This window comes from Astyanax mexicanus, chromosome 1, assembly GCF_023375975.1.
Source record: "Astyanax mexicanus isolate ESR-SI-001 chromosome 1, AstMex3_surface, whole genome shotgun sequence".
NCBI lineage: Eukaryota > Metazoa > Chordata > Actinopteri > Characiformes > Acestrorhamphidae > Astyanax > Astyanax mexicanus.
Genome location: NC_064408.1, coordinates 116,490,741 through 116,512,952, shown reverse-complemented (window position 1 = coordinate 116,512,952; position 22,212 = coordinate 116,490,741). Strand labels below are relative to the sequence as shown.

Here is a 22,212-nt window from a genome sequence, read left to right as displayed (position 1 = left end):
CCAGGTGACTCTACCTCATGAAGACTCTGATAAACTAAACTATTCCAGGTGACTCTACCTCATGAAGACTCTGATTAAACTAAACTATTCCAGGTGACTCTACCTCATGAAGACTCTGATAAACTAAACTATTCCAGGTGACTCTACCTCATGAAGACTCTGATAAACTAAACTATTCCAGGTGATTCTACCTCATGAAGACTCTGATAAATCTAAACTATTCCAGGTGACTCTACCTCATGAAGACTCTGATAAAACTAAACTATTCCAGGTGACTCTACCTCATGAAGACTCTGATAAACTAAACTATTCCAGGTGACTCTACCTCATGAAGACTCTGATTAAACTAAACTATTCCAGGTGACTCTACCTCATGAAGACTCTGATAAACTAAACTATTCCAGGTGATTCTACCTCATGAAGACTCTGATAAATCTAAACTATTCCAGGTGACTCTACCTCATGAAGACTCTGATAAAACTAAACTATTCCAGGTGACTCTACCTCATGAAGACTCTGATAAACTAAACTATTCCAGGTGACTCTACCTCATGAAGACTCTGATTAAACTAAACTATTCCAGGTGACTCTACCTCATGAAGACTCTGATAAACTAAACTATTCCAGGTGACTCTACCTCATGAAGACTCTGATTAAACATATTGAATTAGAAGAGTCGTGTTTAAACGTTTGATTGGTACTGTATGGAAACATACCAGGAAGTGTCCTAAAGTCATTGATAAGAAAGACGTGTTCTTCATCCGGATCAGACGCTATGGTGTCCAGCTCTGTCTTGAATTCTCTGTAGAACTGGTTGCTCTGATTGACCACCCCAATGACAAACATCTCGATGCCCTCCGAGTGGGCGGTCTGCACAGGATCCTCCAGCCTGATCACGTCTCGCTTGTTTACCTGGCCGTCCGTTATCACCACTGCCGCTCTCCTGACCCCGGGGCGGGCCGAGCGGAACAGCTGATTGGCCTTATCGATGGCAGTTCCCGTGTTGGTTCCCTCTCCAATATAGGTCATGCGGCGCACCGCCGCTTTCAGCTCGTCACGACTGGTCTGCTGGTTCAAGCTGCTGACCACCACGGTTATGTCACTGTAGAGCACCACCCCGACGCGGGTCATGTTCGGTCCGACCGTCAGTCGGTCGATCAGGGCGTTCACAAAGTCTTTGATGATGTCGAAGTTGTCCGGACCCACGCTCTCAGAACTGTCGATCACAAAGACCAGATCCAGGGGGCTCACTCGACACGTCGTTCCACAACCTGAGGACAACAGATAAACAGTGAACCTTGAGGTATGTACTGCTATGAACAAGCGCTGTCTCTGCTGCTGCTCCATGCTGTTTACACACTAAGAGCGCCGTATGTGCAGCGTTCACTGCTCACAGCCGAGACATTCAATGTTTAATACATCTGCGCACTGACAGATTGGGAGGACCAGGAGCCATCCTACCCACCCAGTGAGACAGAGAGAACTGATGATTGTGGTATCAGTGCATCTACACATTTCTATGTGATTGCAAACAGGAAGTAATAGAAAAACTGCCTCGCTACAAGGCATAAAAGCTGACATTAGTATTGAAATCTGCATTTTTTTATATCTGAATTAAATTTACCTGACTTTTTAATGAACTTGCAATATTCAATTGCACAATTCATGAATTGGATTTTTAACATTTGTTTTTTGAGCTGTTGAAAAAAAATAATTTAAAAGTAACAACTTACAATTTTTAGGTAAAAATTCAAATCTGTAAATTCAAAAATATTTTATTCAAAAACTCAGACATACAAATTTATAGCAAAGTAAAAATATATAGTAGACATATTTCCCATTATAGTGGAAGAAAAAGATAATTTTCATTATTTTCCTTTATAAATCATTGGTTGTTGATCTCCAAAACCTTTGTAACTTCCAATGGAAGTCAATGAAAAAAGAGTTTATTTCAGTTTGTTTTGGAGAATTTTTTATTGGTCCATTTAATTTAAGAAATTTGGACACAGTGTAAGGGACAGTTTTTGTGTCCCTGTTTGTAAACCAAAATGTAAAAAAAATCTAAATACTTGTTTTTAATTGGACAGCGATGATATCATATACCAGATAAACAGATGAACACCGCGATAATTCTTTAAACAAATAAAGTTGGGCACCTCAACAAGTGTGATGCTGTACGTATCTAACAATTATGGATATGATTAAAATATAAAATGTATTTGTTTCACAATAATTATGTTATTTTTTCAAAAGTACATTTAATTTATGAATACATTTATTAAGAGTCAAATAAATTAAATTTTAAATCGAAAATTTGTAGATTCAAACACATCAGCCTTTCAGCTCCACAGGGCTTTAAACTTTTTGCAAACTTACCACAAATTGATTTGATTAATTTGATAACTTCCTCCCTCTGCAAGAAATGAGAAGAACATTAGAACAAGGGAAGAGAGTCACCTGACATCAATAACCAATCAAACAGCTGTATAGAAATGACCCTTTCTCTCTACAGCACTTACTGTGATACCAGGCTCCCCCTTCTGCCCCGGTCTACCCTGCCATCCAAAAACAGGAGAAAACACATAAAAACATAATTATATATGAAAAATATATATACAAACATTACTGTCTGTTTAACTATTAGAGGCCAACAGCATTTTGATATACTATTTTATTATAATTATATAATTCAATGAAATTACATACTTACACAAGAAATTACATTTGACGATGAATAAGGACATTCACATAATGCCGTTACTGAACAAATTTAATTAAATCTTTTTAAATATTCCCATTTCTCCCAATTTAACTAGGCTAATTGTCCCACTCATTCAGCTGCTACTGCTGCTTTATATCCCCTATCACAAGAAGGATGAAGACTAGCACACACCTCCTCCGATACATGTGAAGTCAAACTCCACCTCTTTTCAAACTACTGCTGATTCAGCATTACCAAGTAGCATCACAGCACTAACGCTCGGAGGAAAGTGCAGCGACTCGGTTCTGATACATCAGCTCACAGACGCAGCCTTGTGCTGATCCACATCACCCTAGGAGTGATGAGGGGAAAGAGCGCCATCTTCTGTACCCACCCAGAGAGAGCAAGGCCAATTGTGCACTCTCAGGGCTCCGGCAGCTGATGGCAAGCTGCATGACCGGGATTCGAACCAGGTTTAGACCGCTGGACCACTCTGACCAAATCTTAAAAATCTGTAAAATCTATAATATTATTCCACATGTGAGTAGATCCCCCTTACTGTTGTGCATTGCATGGTGGGACAATAGTATAAATAGTAACCACAGTCAAAAACTGACCGGTTCTGAGACGGTTTTGTTCAAATTTCAGTAAACTAACCATCTACGCTTTGGTCTACACTATATTATACACTTTCAGAGACTAGTTAGTATTAGTAACTAGTATGCAATTGGAACACATCCTTAAAATACAACAAGAATTTTACCATATTAAATTAATTTAAATTAAATTGAGATTGTTTTTCTGAACGGTATATTCACTGATGGTTGTGTGGCTAAGAAGGCTATTTACAGAACTTTAAAGATCAGATTTTTTCATGGTGTTTACCACAGGCCCGGACTCTCCCGAGTCTCCCTGTCCTCCTTTATCTCCCTTCCGTCCTCTCTCTCCTGCGAACCCGCGGTCCCCCTGCACACAGTTATTAGATACAGCCATTGAACAGAACAGAGGACTTTTTCTGGGGTAAGACACATATTAACACTCAACACTGTCACAATCACCCCCGACACAATCACCCCCATCACATTCAACCCCGTTACATTTAACCCCATCACACTTAACCCCATCACATCTAACCCCGTCACAATCACCCTGTCACACTCAACCTGAACTAAAATTGAAGAAGCCTGATTTTAGCCCAACCCTCTTACCTTCTGTCCAGGAATGCCCTCCCCTGGAGGTCCTCTAGGTCCTTGTATTCCTGGGAATCCAGGATCCCCCTGAATAAATTAGATATTAAGCAAACAAAAGTATTAAAATTAATTTCTTTTTTAAATAAAGTTAAATAAATTATGTTAAATAAGTTGCATCCATAGCTGACTTTTTTGTACTTGTAGAAAAATATTTCCGATAGATCAGCAGACAGACAGACAGACAGACAGATAGCTAGACAAATCAGCAGATAGATAGATAGATAGATAGATAGATAGATAGATAGATAGATAGATAGATAGATAGATAGATAGATAGATAGATAGATAGATAGATAGATAGATAGATCAGTAGATAGACAGCAGATAGACAGACAGACAGACAGACAGAAATCCATTGCAAATTTGGGGTCACAAATTATCAAAGGTGTCACATAATGAAGTGCAAATACCTACTGGAGTAATTATTTTTCAGGAAACTTTTTACTTCTTCTACGTCTTCATTTTCACACAATGATCTGAACTTTCTACTCCTTACATTTTAAAAACAGCCTCGTTCCTCCTATTTCATTTCAGCTCGTTTTCATTCCGGCTTCTCATCCTTCAATAAAACCCCTATCCAGATAAATCTCTCCATCCAGATAGAGTGAACCTGATTGTGGTTGGATGGCATAAACATATACCATTCCGACTCCCTATTGGTTTATACTGTGATTCATCATATATTATCAACATTAACATTTTAATATTTTAACATTATAGTCATTATGACTTTTAGTAAAATGTGTTTTGGGGAGGGGGGGGGTAGTGCAGCACTATAGGACTCTGTGGTTCAGCTTAAACTCTTTATTTTAAACTCTAGTATCTATACTTTTACCTACAGAGTAATGAATGGCAATACTTTTTATATATTTCCAAATTATTCATATTACCTTCGGTCCCTGGATGCCCTCTCCTGGCAGCCCTGCAGGACCAGGTGGGCCAGTCTGACCAGTAGAACCCTGCAAAACAGCTTTACTGAGCAAAAGTGTCTCAAGTTCAATGAAGCATCTGGTATCAGGAAAACAACCCCAGACTGAGAATAATGCTTTTGACTATTGCATTTATTCAACAGTACTGAGACTCCAGAGACGTTGCATTAGTGCCACCTACAGGAGGACAGGGTGAGCTACAGTGATGTAAAAACACCAGTGATGCTGTGATTTTAATGACTGATATCTACAGTAAACTATTTAAAATGTAATTTGCTATTTCTAAAGATCAGTATATAAGAGTATAACTAACCTTCGGGCCTAACCGTCCAATACTTGGCGGTCCAACTGGCCCAAGAGGACCTGCAGGGCCTCGATCTCCCTGAGAATAAGAAAATATAATAGTTATATATTAGTCCCACAGTACCAAATTCACATTGTTACTGTTGCAAATATGTACAAGAAGGCACACATACATAGATAGAGGGAAAAAAAATAAAAGTATTAACAATTTAAACATTATAAGTTAAAATATCACAAATTATTAAAGAATATATATATATATATATATATATATATATATATATATATATATATATATATATATATATATATATATATTGCACATGTAGCTATTGAACATGGCAAAATGTGAAACTCATATATTACATATGATTTTATATTTTTATATTCTAGCGCATCCTAAACATTTTGAATATCATTGAAAAGGTACTTTATTTCAGTAATTCAGTTCAAAATGTGAAACTCATATGTTACATAGATGTATTTACAACCAATTGGTACTTTTGGCAGTGCGGGCAGTGTTCCAAGTCCTGCTGGAAAATGAAATCCGCATCTCCATAAAAGCTATCAGCAGAGGGAAACATGAAGTGCTGTAAGATTTTGTGGGAAAACAAAACTGCACTGACTTTAGACTTGATAATAAAACACAGTGGATCAACACCAGCAGATGATCAGCATGTCTCTCCAAACCATCACTGATTGGTGGAAACTTCACACTAGAGCTCAAGCAGTTTGGACTGTGTGTCTCTCCACTCTTCCTCCAGACTCTGATCCCTTGATTTACAAATGAAATCTAAAATTTACTGATGATCAGTGATGGTTTGGAAAATCTTACAGCACTTCATGCTTTCCTCTGCTACTGACAACTTTTATGGAGATGCGGATTTCATTTTCCAGCAGGACTTGGTTTTCATTGGATGTAAGTTGTAATCAACAACAATAAAATAAATCAACGCTTAAAATAGATCACTCTGTGTTTAATACATCTATATAATACAGTATATGAGTTTCACATTTTCACAATTACTGAAATAAAGTAACTTTTCAACGATATTTAATTTTTTTGAGATGCACTTGTATAGCATGTGTAATGAAAATATCCAGTAATAAACTAATCTACCCACTGTGAAGGTTATTTATATATAATAATTTATTTAAAAAAAACTGACGAACATGGTCTTTATATAACATTATTACTGTGACAGACAGTAATAATACAGTAGTCTCGCTGTAAAATGTGTAAAGGTATTAGACATAATCATAATAATTCAAATTAACACTATAAAATGCCTGAATTTAACTAACAATGGCAAATAATTAAGTTCTAATTCACGTGTTCTATTGCTTTTAACCCTTGTGTGGTGTTCGGGTCTGTGGGACCCGTTTTTATTTTTCATCAAATGATACTAAAAAAATGTTTTTTTCTAACTCAAACTCATTGGCATTGGCTCATTTTTTGTAAAAAACATATATCAAAACACATTTTCGATAAACACACACTGTACAACACCCCCCCCCCACACACACATTTATATTACATACAGTATGTTTGGCCAAGGGCTAATAAACATTGCTTCATTTGTAAATTTAAAACTAAACAAATTTTCTACTCATATCTTGAGTTTAATTCATTTTCTTTTACATTTTATTAAAAAAAAAAAAGAGTAGCACTTTTTAAAAGAAATGTAACATAAGAAAGGTAAAGGGCAAATATTAACCATGTAAGCTGTTTATATTGCTTGCAATTTAGGTGAAGCAAGCATGTGTAAAGCATTTTAATGTAGAATTGATTAATTTTGCTGAATTAAATACAAGTAACAAAGTAAACGAGTAACAAAAATATGAACACCACACAAGGGTTATACAACAGTTTTTTTTTTACAAAATGAATAAAGAAAATAAATAAAAGAACCTTAGGAAATTATTAATGAATATGCTTTAATATGGACTGTGCCTTCCACCAAAAAGTAGTTCCACAAAAAACTGTAACAGAACTGAAACTTAACTACAAAACGGTGTATGGTTTATACAGACTAACACCACGAAAGTTAGCTTGAAATCAAAATTGGGAATAAGTGAAGATGGTAACGTTAGGAGCGTGAAATAACGCTAATACTCTCCTATCCTGCTCCGTGGAGTCGTCTTCAGGTGAAAGCTGTGCGTTTTTGAGCATTTCTGCCTGTTTTGCTGGGTGGTGTTGGTTTTGGCTAGCCGGCTGGACTGTGGTTAGGTTAGCGTAGCTTGCTTTAGCTCAGCGTTAACTTAGCTTAGCCTAGCCTGGCTGGTTAGCGTTCTGACTGTCAGACGGCATTAGCCAAGCGATTTTCTTTCCCTTTTTTCCACAAAAGACGAGTCAGCGCCTGCCGGCAAGCGTGCCGTGGCTAAGCGCTAGCATGTGCTAAGCTAACACTGCTGCTGGTGCCGCTGATGATTCAAAGCTGTCCTGTGTATATACGCCGTTACTCGGCAACGCGTCGGCGGAGTGATACAGGTTTAGTGTGAGAAGGCCGTGATGTTATCACATATATCAGCACGGCTAGAACACTTCTCAACCAATCAGATTGTGAGGTTGGAACTAACTGTTGTATAATGGTGAATTAATTATAGTATAACAAACAAACTAATTATTTTTTTTTTATTGAATATAAATAGTGTGATTAGTGTAAAATTGTATTACTGTAAATTGTGTTCCAATTAATTCTCCATCATCTGCCATTGTTACTGAAATTCAAACATTTGGATATTTTATGGTTTATGCTATCATTATCTTGCAATAGCACATAATATAACAACAAAAACTGATTTACCGATTACTAAATGGTCTTTATTGCATGTCATTTTTGTGATAGACCCAAATTCCATACTAAAACATGTTACAGTATTACAGACAAACCATAAAATAGCCCTTAATAACACTTTAAAAAGTTTTAGTTTCAGTAATAATGGCAGAGGATGGAAAATGAATAATCTTATAGCAAACAAACGCTAAAGAAAATGGTCTTTATTTCATTTGGATCCAAAACCTTGATAAATTGTCTGGTATGATGCACTGCTGCAATCTTTATCATCAGAAAATCAACGCATATCCTGTCCAGGTCAGATCAAAAGCTATTAAACACTGATACTGATACTTGTTTCATACCTTTGGTCCAGGCAGGCCTCTCCCCTCTGGCCCCATCTCTCCCGTCAGTCCTGGCTGTCCCGGGGGTCCCTACATTTTACACGGGGGCATCAACACAAGAAACAGCTAACAGTGAATTACATTACATTTTTACATTACATTACATTACATTACATTACATTTGGCAGACGCTTTTGTCCAAAGCGACTTACAATATTGAAGTGCAAATAATAGAAGAGGTTAAGTACAAAAATAATAGAAGTTAAAAATAAAGCATCTATAGATAGGGCCTTAAGGAGGTCAGAGGGAAATAATGGGATAGAGGAGTAGAGAAGAGGAAGAAGGAGATGAGGTTAGAATTAGTTAGTTAGTTAGAGGTGTTAGGAGAGTAAGAGCTCTTTGAAGAGCTCTGTCTTCAGGAGTTTATTAAAGATAGTGAGAGATTCTCCTGATCTGGTAGTAGAAGGTAGTTAGTTAGAGGTGTTAGGAGAGTAAGTGCTCTTTGAAGAGCTCTGTCTTCAGGAGTTTATTAAAGATAGTGAGAGATTCTCCTGATCTGGTAGTGGAAGGTAGTTAGTTAGAGGTGTTAGGAGAGTAAGTGCTCTTTGAAGAGCTCTGTCTTCAGGAGTTTATTAAAGATAGTGAGAGATTCTCCTGATCTGGTAGTGGAAGGTAGTTAGTTAGAGGTGTTAGGAGAGTAAGTGCTCTTTGAAGAGCTCTGTCTTCAGGAGTTTATTAAAGATAGCGAGAGATTCTCCTGATCTGGTAGTGGAAGGTAGTTTGTTCCACCATTGGGGAACTCTGTATGAGAACAGTCTGGATTGCTTTGTGTGAGTGTTTGTTTGGTAAAGCGAGGCGACGTTCATTGGAGGAGCGCAGCGGCCGGGAGGTAGCGTAAGCCTTCAGGAGCGAATGACAACACCTGTACAGTGTTTACTGCAGCTGTGAGCTCTGGCTGATGAACCTCAGTGATGTAGTTTATAGTAAGTGAAACATATTTACAGGTGGCCCGGGGTAGCCGTCTCCCTTCATCCCAGGTGCTCCTATAGGTCCAGGCAGTCCTCTTTCACCCTTTAGGAGAAGAAAAACGAATCAGGTTTAAAAAAAATCAATGGATATAATCCTTTCTGGTATGACCAAAAATGTATATCTCTGTGTTTTTCAAGATTCTGACGGTTTCACTATATATCACAGCATTTTTACTTTATTTTATTTTTATTGATTTTTTTGAATGACTGGGCTTTAATATAGGTTTGTGGCTTATTCTACAGTAGGAGTATATACAAAAATAAGCGACCATTTAAAAATGATGAGTTTCTTTGATTTTACCAAATTGAAAACCTCTGGAATATAATCAAGAGGATGATGGAAGATCACAAGCCATCAAACCAAACTGAACTGCTTGATTTTTGCACCAGGAGTAAAGCAGCATAAAGTTATCCAAAAGCAGTGTGTAAGACTGGTGGAAGAGAATGCCTAAAAATTAAAAACCAGGGTTATTCCACTAAATATTGCTTTCTTTGCATTATTTGAGGTCTGAAAGCTCTGCATCATTTTATTATTACAGCCATTTCTCATTTTCTGCAAATAAATTACAATATTTTTATTTGGAATTTGGGAGAAATGCTGTCCGTAGTTTATAGAGTAAAACAAAAATGTTCATTTTACTTAAACATATACCTATAAATAGCAAAATCAGAGAAACTGATTCAGAAACTGAAGTGATCTCTTATGTTTTCCAAAGCTGTGATAAAAAAAGTACACAATATATAAAGAAATCTGTACTTTAGACTTTATTTGCAGAAAGAACAGATAAATAATGTAAACAATAGACCTAAAAAAAGAGATATACGCCAGCAACTTTAATACGGCTTCCTTAACAAAACTCAATTTAAATTTAAATTGTTCCATAAACACCATAAATGGACCTAAAATACTCAAAGTGTAAGTATTCAAAGAGATGTTTCCAACAAGTCCAACACAAGTTTAATATCAATTTACCATATGTTTTTAAGGCATTAGCAGCATTACAGTATTAAAATCAGCCACAATTCCCTTCTTCCTCCAGTTAACAAAAAGGAATATAGTTATTGCTTATTGTTTTTTGCACCTTGTATCCAGAGTTTCAGGGAGTTTTATCCCTGGTGCTTAATAAATGATTCTGTACCCCGGACCGAACCTGGGCTCGCCTGGGGGATTAGAGGCACTTTTCTCTGATCTGTAGTCTGGTTGCACAATTCCATTTATCTCTTTTCTTAGTGATTCATTGCTGTTTGCTGTTCTTTTTCTAGTATACTCTAATAAAAACACTTGTACAGTAAAGAACAGCAACAAGAGCTCCTCAGATAAAGTGCTGAGTTATGTCTTGCAGTAATAAATGAGATTTTTGTTTAACATTTTCTGAAGTCTGTTTAGATTGACTTTACTAATGTGACCCTCTAGGACTTGTTGAGGAGCTTGTTTTTTTAGTTTTGGTGTTTAAACAGATTGAAGCGTTTATAAAAAATACTGTAAAACTGACCTTCGGTCCAGGGATCCCTATCCCTGTTTCTCCAACAGGTCCTGGAGCTCCAGGTTGTCCAGGATCCCCCTGCAAAAACACAGCCAAATAAACAGTGTAAAGATTAAACCTCAGTGTAGTGCAATTAACATGGTGAAAAGAGAATAATAATAAAGTATACAGATAACAGATACTACATCATACTACATAATAAAACTACATCGCGCCCTATTTTAGTGATCTATAGCGCACTGGTTAGTTGTGCTTTCCGCAGATGGATTTAGGGGCGTGTCCTGTGTCTTTGGTATGGAAAGGGTGCAAAAAGTGCGACACTTTAGATTTCTGGATGAGACTTTAACTAATTAATTAATATATTTTATAATTGAATAAATGTGACCTGGTGATAAGAAACAACCGATAACATATAGCTTTATAGATCTGTGTCTTTCACATTTTCACAAGTTTTGAATAATTCATGTGTAGCATCAGACGAGAGTGCGGTGGCAGTGTGCTTTGATGTTTTTCAAATATAACATATAAAAGTAAAGTTCAGTTAAATAAAATAAGTGCATGTTCAGTCAAAGAGCATTTCTCTTTTTATTTTTTTTATTTCCAAAACTGCAGGATGTGAGACAGAATAGAACAGCAGAATGCCTGTATCTGCTATATTAAGCTACAAATATTTAGTCCCTGTACCGAACATAAATATAAATCCTTACTGTGCATATTTTTAGGTATATTTTATTTCATAGTTGATTTCTGAAGGCTCTGGGTGAGGTGTATTTTTTGCTGTGGTAAAGAAGTGATGGTATGTGGTATTTAGCTTGGGGAGCGCAGTGCTCACGGTGATCGGTAATCCAGTTCTGGTTGCGCAGCTTACTATTGACTGTTGTCGTGGTTTAACTCGGTCAGTGGCGCATCTCTGTTTCCCGAAGGCAAGATAGAAACACGCCAGATATTTACCTGAACACACCTCACTTCCAGACCACCACACCCATCGCCGTTAATATATTCCTAAACTCCAATGCTATTTTAACGGCGCGTGCACAAAGCGTGAAAATAGACTGTTGATGGGGTGTAAGATAGCAATGAGCATCTAGAAGCGCCTTGCGCACAGTGTACGATAGGGCTCTAAGTGTCCTATATGCTCATTGGAGCTGATTAAATGGATAATAAGTGTAGAACAAAGAGGTGGTATTAATGTTATGGCTGATCAGTGTATACTACTAAGCTTGGAGTCATCCACAGTGTCTCCCTTCATTTACCTTTGGCCCTGGTATACCCCTCCCTGGGGCACCAATCATTCCTGGAGGCCCAAACCCCCCCGGCTTTCCCTGAAACAACAAATAAACCATGAAGCTTTAATTTTAATTCTTCCTCCTTGATATTATTAATTAATTATAGCTTAAATTTTCATATTTAACTTATTGCTTAAATTGTTTTGGAGTTTTTTTTTTTTTTTTTTTTTGGTAATTTCTCACCTTGGCCCCAACTGGACCCGCTGGTCCCTTGGGTCCTGGAAGTCCTCTAGTTCCTCTCTCTCCTCGATCCCCCTGAGGAATAAAGCACATCAGAGTAGATTACAGCACTTTAAATATTTATTTGTAACACGTTATACACTATATTGTCAAAAGTAAGGCTCAGAGCACTGCCACTTTGATCAGGAGATCGCCAGTTCAAATCCTGGCCATGCAGGTTGCCATCAGCTGCCAGAGCCCTGAGAGTGCAGAATTGGCCTTGCTCTCTCTGGGTGAGTACAGTAAATGGTGCTCTTTCCCCTCATCACTACTAGGGTGATGTCGATCAACACAAGGCTGATGTCTGAAAGGTATAGTCTGACTTCACATGTTTTAGAGGAGGCATGTGTTAGTCTTCACCCTCCTGGTGTGTTGGGGCATCACTAGTGATAGGGGGAGTCCTAATGAGTGAGTTGGGTAATTGGCTGTGTGAACTGGGGAGAAAATGGGTAAAAATAAAATTAATAAATAAATGTTGCCAAAAGTATTCACTGCCTTTGGCTTGCGTACCATTGTTGTCCTATGAAAAACAAGTATCTTCATTTTTGTTGATTTTTATTTTACTACATAATTTGAACAGACAAACTGTCTCTTACACTGTGCCAAAATTTCTTGATGAACGGACCAATAGAAAATATGTAAAAATGACCTGAAATAAACTCTTGTTTCGTTGATTTCCATTGAAAGTTTAGAAGGTTTTTTCTCTCTCTTGTAAAGTTGCTGTTTTGGAGATACTGGTACTTTTCATTGGACAGCGACGATATGAACTTAAATGACATCTCATTTTTAATCCATTGGGTTTATTATGATGTTTCAACCCTTTAGCTGATGTTTTAAGCTTCAACTCTTCTAGAAAGGCTTTCCTTGAGGTTTAGTAGTGTGTTTATTGGAATAGTTGATCATTCTTCCAGAAGTGTATTTGAGAGGTAAGACATAATCCGCAAACTGTTCCTACAAAGTTGGAAAAAAACAAATTTGTCCAAAATCTCTTGGTATACTGAAGCATTAAGATGAAAAAGCGTCTAAGCGGCCAACTTCTCAAACACAACCCCACACCATGATCCCCCCTCCACCACACTTTACACTTCACACAATGAAATGAAATGGATTAGAACACCTGAATACATTGATTCAGATGGGTGAGTGAATCCCTTTGGCAATATAATGTGTGTTATAATGTATGTATGAAAGAATCTAAGAGAAATATGAATATTGTTGTATCGCTTTTCATTGGCTTCTATTAGGCCAGACTTCTCATTTTCGGTACCTTCTCTCCAGAAAGTCCTTTCCCAGGTGGTCCCTCTTGTCCTTTAGGGCCAGGAAAGCCCAATTCACCCTAAATAGATGAAAAAACACACAAAATCCATGAATCTGAGACAAATGTTGCTGTTTATTGTTTAACAATTACTAAGCATTAGTTTTGGACAGCAGGAGGAAGCTAGCTAACAATGTTTTATAAGGAGACCGTATAACCTCCAGAGCTTAGAAATACCAATATGGCATTAAGGAGTTACTGGTGACAGGATTGTAAGGTTGTGGGTGCCAGTTGTGTGTCTTATACAAGTATGGTGCATATGCTTAACTTGTCCTGTCTTTTCTTGTCTTGTGTTGGTATGCTACCAAATATGTTAGAGAGAAGCTAATTTGCACAGAAATTGTATATTTTAATGTAATGCTTAATTGATTTAACTTTCATCACTATTACAGAATTTACAGAATATTCTGACTATATTTGATTCATTATTACGAAAATTGAGATCTTTCTACTGGAGAAAAATCAGGAGGAAAAAATATGGCAAAATTATGATTTGTTGGACTTCCAAGGTTTTGGTTTACCGTATTTTACCGACTATAAGGTGCACTGTATTGTATAAATGACACACTATCGATGAATGTCAATTTTCTGGTCTATTTTCATACATAAGGTGCACCAGATTATAAGGTGCATTTTAAGCGACAATAGTAGAGAACAGGGGTGTCGCCATGTCTCCCTTGTAACTCAGCAGGTCTCGCCACTGGGGGCGCCTAAATAAACAACTGTAAAACTTAAAAGAAAAGTTTTTCAAACAAGCACAGATTTCTCTCCTGAAAACTGTTTATTTAGGTGTGTTAAGCACTTACGTTTATTTACAGTAAGCGTAGATTTCCAATATTTTAGCGCGGATAGCACTTAATGCTAGTAAATGCCACCCGACAGCGCTACACTGAGGAACCCTGAGGGTAACCCAGGGCGATATCAGCTAGCGGTTCATCCCACAAAACTTGTTTTTACACGGTAAACACGCAGAATACAGTCTGATATTTTCACCACTGAACAACAAAAGAGCTAGCTCCTAGCATGGCAAGTGGCTAATGTTCCAGCCTTAGTGCTGGAGAAACTTCACTGACAACTCCCCCTTATAATGCTGCAATTCAACAGGGTGGCTTTAGTGCTTCTTAATACCTGACAAGTAAAATTCATAACCAGATTAACCAGACTATGATGACTACTAGGATTTTAAGTATATATACCTATTATATATACTTATTATATATATATATATATATATATATATATATATATATATATATATATATATATATATATTAGGTAGGTAAATAGGGTAGGCAAAATAAGCTAAGCTTATTATCAGCTTATACCTTTTCGGTTTGTATTGATTGTTTAAAACTGAAAAATGAAAATGAATGAAGTAAATTATTTATGTTATCATGCCAACCTTTGATCCCATGGGTCCATCTTCTCCTGGAGCACCTGGCTCACCTGGTACACCTTGGGAGCCTGGGTCTCCCTTACAACACAGAATATTACATAATACATTACATACTACATATTAGTATTATTAAAACATGTACTGTAGCTTATTTCTTAGTCAGTTTCTCTGATAAGCTATGAACCACTTCCATTACAACCTTGGGACCTGGCTCTCCAACACCTTTCTCTCCGGTTGGTCCTGGGTCTCCGGGAAAGCCGCGGACTCCCTGTAGACGAAACAGAACAATCAGAACATACAGGGGTTGGACAATGAAACTGAAACACCTGGTTTTAGACCACAATAATTTATTGTGGTGACGGACAGTTCTGGTGGAAACAGGAGAGTTGAGGTGCACATTGAATTCTGCCGTGATTTGATCAGCCGTGGTTTTATGTTTTTTGGATATAATCCGGGTTAGCACCCGAACATCCCTTTCAGACAGCTTCCTCTTACAGCGTCCACAGTTAATCCTATTGGATGTGGTTGGTCCTTCTTGGTGGTATGCTGACATTACCATGGATACCGTGGCTCTTGATGCATCACAAAGACTTGCTGTCTTGGTCACAGATGCTCCAACAAGACGTGCACCAACAATTTGTCCTCTTTTGAACTCTGGTATGTCACCCATAATGTTGTGTGCATTGCAATATTTTGAGCAAAACTGTGCTCTTACCCTGCTAATTGAACCTTCACACTCTGCTCTTACTGGTGATTCTTAGGATTGAGGACCATAAAGAGTACCACTTAGAAAAAAAGCCCTCCTGCCCTCTTAGCTCATAAAGGGGGCTGTTAGGGCAACCCTGAAAACTAACTTTTTAAGAGTTTTGTCCTGAAGTTATATTAACTTTTCATGCCGTGATCGTACCTTCTCTCCAATGATTCCTGTCCCTGGTATCCCTCTGGGTCCCGGAGGACCTGCAGGTCCCTGGTTTCCCTACAGATACAGAAGAAAAGAAAAGGAAACCTGTGTTTTCTGAGACATCACACCCTGTAAAGACAATATTTATTCTTATTATTACACCAAAACTACCTACCTTTTCTCCTTGTATCCCCAACCCAGTAGCTCCAATTGGACCAGGAGGCCCTGGAGGCCCTATAGTACCCTGTGGATGTCAAAAAAAGTAAAAGGAAATAATATAAATAAAAAAAAAATAAAGGTATGGCAACTGCTTAGCAATTGCATAGCAAACAACAGCCTAGGAACCATCAAATGTTACAGTAAATATGTGGCAACCACCTACACTCTAAAAAACAGAGGTACGATATGAGTACTTTTTTGTACTCAAAGGTACACTCTTCATTATTTTACCCTCAAAGGAACAATATTGGTCTTTACAGGGTCAGATTTGTTCCCTCTGAAGTACAAAGTCTTTCCTAACAGCAATAAGTACAGATTTGTACCATTTAACCAGCCAAAGGGTACATTCAGTATTCTGTATCACTGTATTAATAAACAATATATATTTTAATTGCACATTTTTTATTTGAAAGCCAGACAATTTTGAATCATCAAGTTTTTGAGTCATATTTAGTTGATGCTAATGTTTATAATCTTTATAATCTTTACTGGCACAAAAACCATGGGTACAAAAAAGGACTTTCACTGAAAGGTATTTTTTTGTACCTCAATATAAGGTACAGCCCCAGCGACGAGCTTTGTACTCTTTTAGGTACAAATCTGTACTTACTTTTCTAAGTGTGTAGCAACTGTATAGCAACCACCTGGGACATCACAGCAACCGTTTAGCCACTGTTTGGAACATTCTAGCTGCTATCAAATGCTTCAGTTGCTCCATGGTTGCTATGATATCCCAGTTGGTTACCATACAATTGCTTGATAAATGGCATACATTTAGCTTTTAATGCCAATACATTTAACATTTCATGGTTGCTAGGCTGTTCCAAACAGTTGCTATGCTGTGATGTCACTGTTTGAAACATCCTAGCAACCCCCACATGTAAAACTGTAGCAACCTTTAATGTTAAATGTATGGGAACCACCTAGCAACCGCGTAAAAACCACCTGGTATATCATAGAAGCTGCTAAGCAACAGGCTAGCTACTATTTGAAACAGCCTTGCAAACACCAAATTTTATATATATGGCAACCAATCATATCATAGTATCATAGTAACCACTAACGTATCGGCATGAACTTTTAAATGTATAGCAACCACCTAAACACCTGGGATATCATAGCAACCACTTACCATCTGCATAGCATCTACCTGGGGTATCATAACATCACATCATAGCACCCATTAAACGTTAAATGTATTAACATTAAATTGTACAATGTGTGGAAGTTACCTAGCAACTTTATGGCAACCACCTGGGATATCGTAGCAACCACTTAGCAACCGCATAGCCATTGTTTGAAACATCTTAGCAACCCCCAAATGTAAAACTGTAGCAACGTTAAATGTTAAATGTATGGGAACCCCTAGCAACCGCATAACAACCACCTGGGATATCATAGCAACTGCTAAGCAACAGACTAGCTACCGTTTAAAACAGCCTAGCAACTACCATATGTTATATATGGCAACCACCTAGGGTATCATAGCAACCACTTAGCAACAGCCTAGCGAAAATTAAATGATAACATATCGGCATGAACTTTTAAATGTATAGCAACCACCTAAACACCTGGGATATCATAGCAACCACTGAGCATCTGCATAGCATCTACCTGGGGTATCATAACATCACATCATAGCAACCATGAAACTTTAAATTTAAATCACCTAGCAACCACCGAACAACCACCTGGTATATCAAAGCAAATGCTAAGCAACAGATTAGCTACCATTTAAAACAGCCTAGCAACCCCAAATGTTAAATATATGGCAACCACTTAGCAACAGCCTAGCAACAATCAAATGATAATGTGTCAACATAAACTGTTACATGTATAGCAACCACCTTGGGTGTCATAGCAACTGTTTTTACCACCTAGCAACCATACAATGTTACATATACAGAATGAACAATACATTGTCAGGGTGCATGATAACCACCCAGAAACTAGCAACAGCAAACACCTGGGATATAATAGCAACCACTTAGCAATTGCAACGGCATAGCAACTGTTTGGAACAGCATAGTAACCACCTTAGCTACCACGGCAACCAGTTAGCAAGTAACTAGCCACTCTTTAACCACTCCCAAAGATGTGCATGAAATGCACTAGTTTATATAAATATATAATACTGTACCTTGTCACCCTTGGAGCCATAACCTGGAGGACCCCGAGCTCCTGTGGAACCACTATAGCCCCGATCCCCCTGAGATATGAGTACAGATTTTTTTAGTACTATGATAATGTACAAAATGACAGAATATAGGCATGATCCATGGAACAAGTAGTGTACTCCAAATAATACTCTCAGAATTCATTCAACAATGTAAACCTTGTTTTAGCGATCTATAGGTAAGCCTTCTTCCATGCACCATGCAGCTTGATTTAGGGTGTGTCAGTGTGTCTTTGCTATCATAATGACAGGAAAAGTACACCTTGCGTAAATTGATACACGCTAAGGATGTGGCAACTTTCTTAACTAATCATGGGTGTGTTTGGGGCATAACGTGAAATAAACCAATTAGCCATTCCCTTTAGGAGTTAGGTGCGCACTGACTTTGGTGGATTGCTATTTTAATGGTGCAGCAAGCTTTCAAACACAGTGTTTCAATGGGAAGTGTAGTGCAGATGTCCACATAGTAAACTGAGTGTCGCAGCCGCAAGCAGTGAACGCTGCACATGCCGTGCTCTTAGTGTGAAAACAGCATTGGGGCAGCAGAGACAGCGTTTTTTCATAGCAGTGTGTAATCTGGCTAATATATCAGATTAAACTGATATTTAAAGAATTCTAAAGAAGTAGAAGATTTAATAGCTGGGTCAGATTAAGACCTGATCACGTTCTCACCACAAGAGAATCGAGACCACACGTTGGGAGGGGGCGGGGCAGATTACGGCGGAAGTTTGGCTCAAACTTGGTGGCATAATTAATTTCCTAATTCCAAATAAGCCCTAATTTTTAGATCTTGTTCCGATCTAAGAAATCAGAGTTTTGTTTACATGACTATGTGAATAAGCAGATAACTGCAGTAACAGGATTATTATGAATGTATGACTGTAAACCCACTCACTGTTGGAGATATTCCAAAAACAAAAAGGTTATGAATGAGGTAGTATTCACTATGTTGGTGTATCTGAAACGTCTCACCTTTGGTCCAGGTAGTCCCTCCCCTACAGGTCCAGGGATCCCCTGAAGTCCTGGGGGCCCTGGTGGTCCCTGTATTCATCAGGTATTCAGTTATTTTACAAACTTAATTTAACAAGACATTTTAACACATTTCTGAGTTCTGTCTTACAAGCAGGCCTGGTTCCCCGACTCCAGCTGGACCCACAGGACCTGGTCGTCCCTGGTTTCCTTTGTCCCCCTAGAACACATCACACAGGCTTTGTCATATGCAGAAAATGGAAGAACAATACAGCACAGTTGGCAATGTTCCAAAAAAATATCTAAATTTACGGATGGTCAGTGATGGTCATGTCTGTCATCTGCTGGTGTTGATCCACTGTGTTTTATTATCAAGTCTAAAGTCAGTGCAGTTTTGTTTTCCCACAAAATCTTACAACACTTCATGCTTCCCTCTGCTGACTTTAACTTTTATGGAGATGCGGATTTCATTTTCCAGCAGGACTTGGCACACTGCCCACACTGCCAAAAGTACTAATCCGTCTTATTTAATATGTTGCAACCACCATGGATACCATAGCAACACCTTAGCAACCACCTAGCAAATGCTTAGCAACACCTTATCAACCACCGTGAATACCATAGCAATGCCTTAGCAACCACTTAGCAACACCACAGCAACCACCATGGATATCATAGCGACACCTTGGCAACCACCTAGCACCTGCGTAGCAACACCTTAGCAACCATCTAGCAACACCTTAGCAACCACCTAGCAACCAGCTAGTAACACCTTAGGAACTACCACAGGCACCATGGAAAGCACCTAGCAACATCATAGCAATGGTGGGAGCCATTTTAGCTGCGCAACCATCCTGCGTTTCCTTCAGGAAGTGCACTTTTCTAGTTTAATATTCAAATTTTCTCAATAATAGAAATAAACACTTAAAATAGATCACTCTGTGTGTAATACATCTCTATAATATACATATATAGGTTTACATTTTGAACTGTATTACTGAAATAAAGTAACATTTCAATGATATTCTATTTTCTTGTTATATAAATTATATATATATATATATATATATATATATATATATATATATATATATATATATATATATATATATATATATATATATATATTGTGGCGGCTCTGGGTTGTGTGTGTGGCTGCCTGTAGGCATGGTTCTGTTCTCCTGTGTGCGAGGATGACAGGGGTGGGGCATCTCCCTTGGGAGGGGTTATGCAGAGAGGGTGGGCACCACTCTGGATCTGCCATCTGGGAGACACACAGCTGGGTTGGTGGCCTTTGGGCTATTTGAGCTCTGTGGTCATGGTTTTAGCTCTCCTAGTCTTGTTAAAGGCTGTAAGTGAGTGGCAAGCCTGTTCAATAAAAAAGCTGTTGAGCATTCAGCATGAGTCTCACGGGTCTTCCTTCCTCTTCCACGCCACAATATATATATATATATATAATTTACAATAGAAAAATGGTCCTTCAAGCAATGCTTCTCAACCCTGGTCCTGTAGATCTTATTGTCCTACATACTTTATTGATTTCCTGCTTTAGATCAACTTTTGCCTTTGAAGTCAGTGTAAAAAGATATTTGGGATTATTTCTCTTGGTAAATTTGAGATTTATTGGAAGCAATGATTTATAAGTTCAGATGATGTGAATGTGACTGTGAGCTGATGTCCTAATCCCATGATTAGTGTTCAGTTTTGGGGAAGGGGCACGAGCATATGAAGCGGGATTATGAGTCTATCACTGTCATCACTGTCCAAAAAAAAAACATTTAAAAAATATTTTTTGTAATAGCAACTACTTTTTTTGTTTTCTTTTTCACATTACTATTTTGGAAAAATATATATTGAATTTAATCAACTTAAATTAGTTTAACTTCCAAAAACATTTATTATAATTATAAAAGGGTCAGCTCCTGTGTACCTACTTGATACACTGATGTCATTTACAAACACAGGTGTAATGATACACTGAGCATTTTGTTAAGATCGATACATGATCCTGGGTTCATAATTTGATACTTCAACAATATTTTGAATTAAATTTCAATAAAGAAAAGTTGAAGAATGTTGCTGCATCCATGTTATTGTGCAATATGCTTTGTGAGTTAATGAACTTTGGTCATACAAACAAAGCAATGCATTTAAAATGAATGCAATTCATTTTTCAAGATACTTTGCACTACACTGTATGCAACCTACAGCACATGCCAGTGGCACAGAATGAAGTGCACTGGTTTGTTATACCGGTCATAATGATTTGATACAGTAATTGCAGTACTGGCTCACCTTAGGCCCAGGAAATCCAATGCCAGTGTCCCCTTGTGGTCCAGTTGCACCAATAAGTCCACGATCTCCCTACAGACAAATGAAACATGCACTAATAATTATCAGCACTGATAAGCAGCACTATCAGCACAATATTACTACCATATTCTCACTGGCCACTTTATTAGAAACATAAATGGGGAAAAATCAGAAATAAAATTATAAAAAAAACAGTTTGAGAATGTTACTACATTTTCATAATGTAAGTTTTCATCTAGCTGGGAACGTTATGTGACCGTTCCAGAAAAACATTATTTCTGCAGTGTTACAGTCTAACCTTCCAGGAACCTTTTGAAAACGTTGCTAAATGTAATTGTAATGTTCTCTGTTAGCCTGGAAGCTAGCAGCAGAGTTATTTCAGTTTTCCAGTGATGAAACGTTTCATTTTCATAATAATGAATGGACTGGTCATTGCTTAGCCCTTACTGTACGTGATGTGCCAGGAATGCTAGACTGGTGGGCCAGTTTTACTGCTATTTTTGTCTGAGGAATCCCCCCGCCTTTGGCAGACAGTGATTTGTTAATGTTGTTGCTTTGATGGAGCTCATCTGGATAAAGCACTTGACATTTAGTGAGAATAA

At 37.8% G+C, this 22,212-nt stretch overlaps 1 protein-coding gene across 1 annotated transcript in view; it reads right to left on the bottom strand.

Moving 5' to 3' along the window:
- The window catches only part of col28a1b (collagen, type XXVIII, alpha 1b), a 41,635-nt gene that overhangs the window by 3,681 nt on the left and 15,742 nt on the right, over positions 1-22,212 (bottom strand). The window contains exons 13-33 of the mRNA XM_022679891.2: positions 21,593-21,661; positions 19,449-19,517; positions 19,301-19,369; positions 18,293-18,361; positions 16,109-16,177; positions 15,940-16,008; positions 15,232-15,300; positions 15,039-15,110; positions 13,589-13,657; positions 12,286-12,357; positions 12,070-12,138; positions 10,826-10,894; positions 9,307-9,375; positions 8,326-8,394; positions 5,194-5,262; positions 4,842-4,910; positions 3,910-3,978; positions 3,587-3,667; positions 2,520-2,555; positions 2,377-2,413; positions 717-1,271 (exon numbers count right to left, since the gene is read on the bottom strand). Coding sequence (XP_022535612.2) covers positions 717-1,271; positions 2,377-2,413; positions 2,520-2,555; positions 3,587-3,667; positions 3,910-3,978; positions 4,842-4,910; positions 5,194-5,262; positions 8,326-8,394; positions 9,307-9,375; positions 10,826-10,894; positions 12,070-12,138; positions 12,286-12,357; positions 13,589-13,657; positions 15,039-15,110; positions 15,232-15,300; positions 15,940-16,008; positions 16,109-16,177; positions 18,293-18,361; positions 19,301-19,369; positions 19,449-19,517; positions 21,593-21,661 — 1,888 coding nt within the window. The remainder of the gene's footprint in view (positions 1-716; positions 1,272-2,376; positions 2,414-2,519; positions 2,556-3,586; positions 3,668-3,909; positions 3,979-4,841; positions 4,911-5,193; positions 5,263-8,325; positions 8,395-9,306; positions 9,376-10,825; positions 10,895-12,069; positions 12,139-12,285; positions 12,358-13,588; positions 13,658-15,038; positions 15,111-15,231; positions 15,301-15,939; positions 16,009-16,108; positions 16,178-18,292; positions 18,362-19,300; positions 19,370-19,448; positions 19,518-21,592; positions 21,662-22,212) is intronic.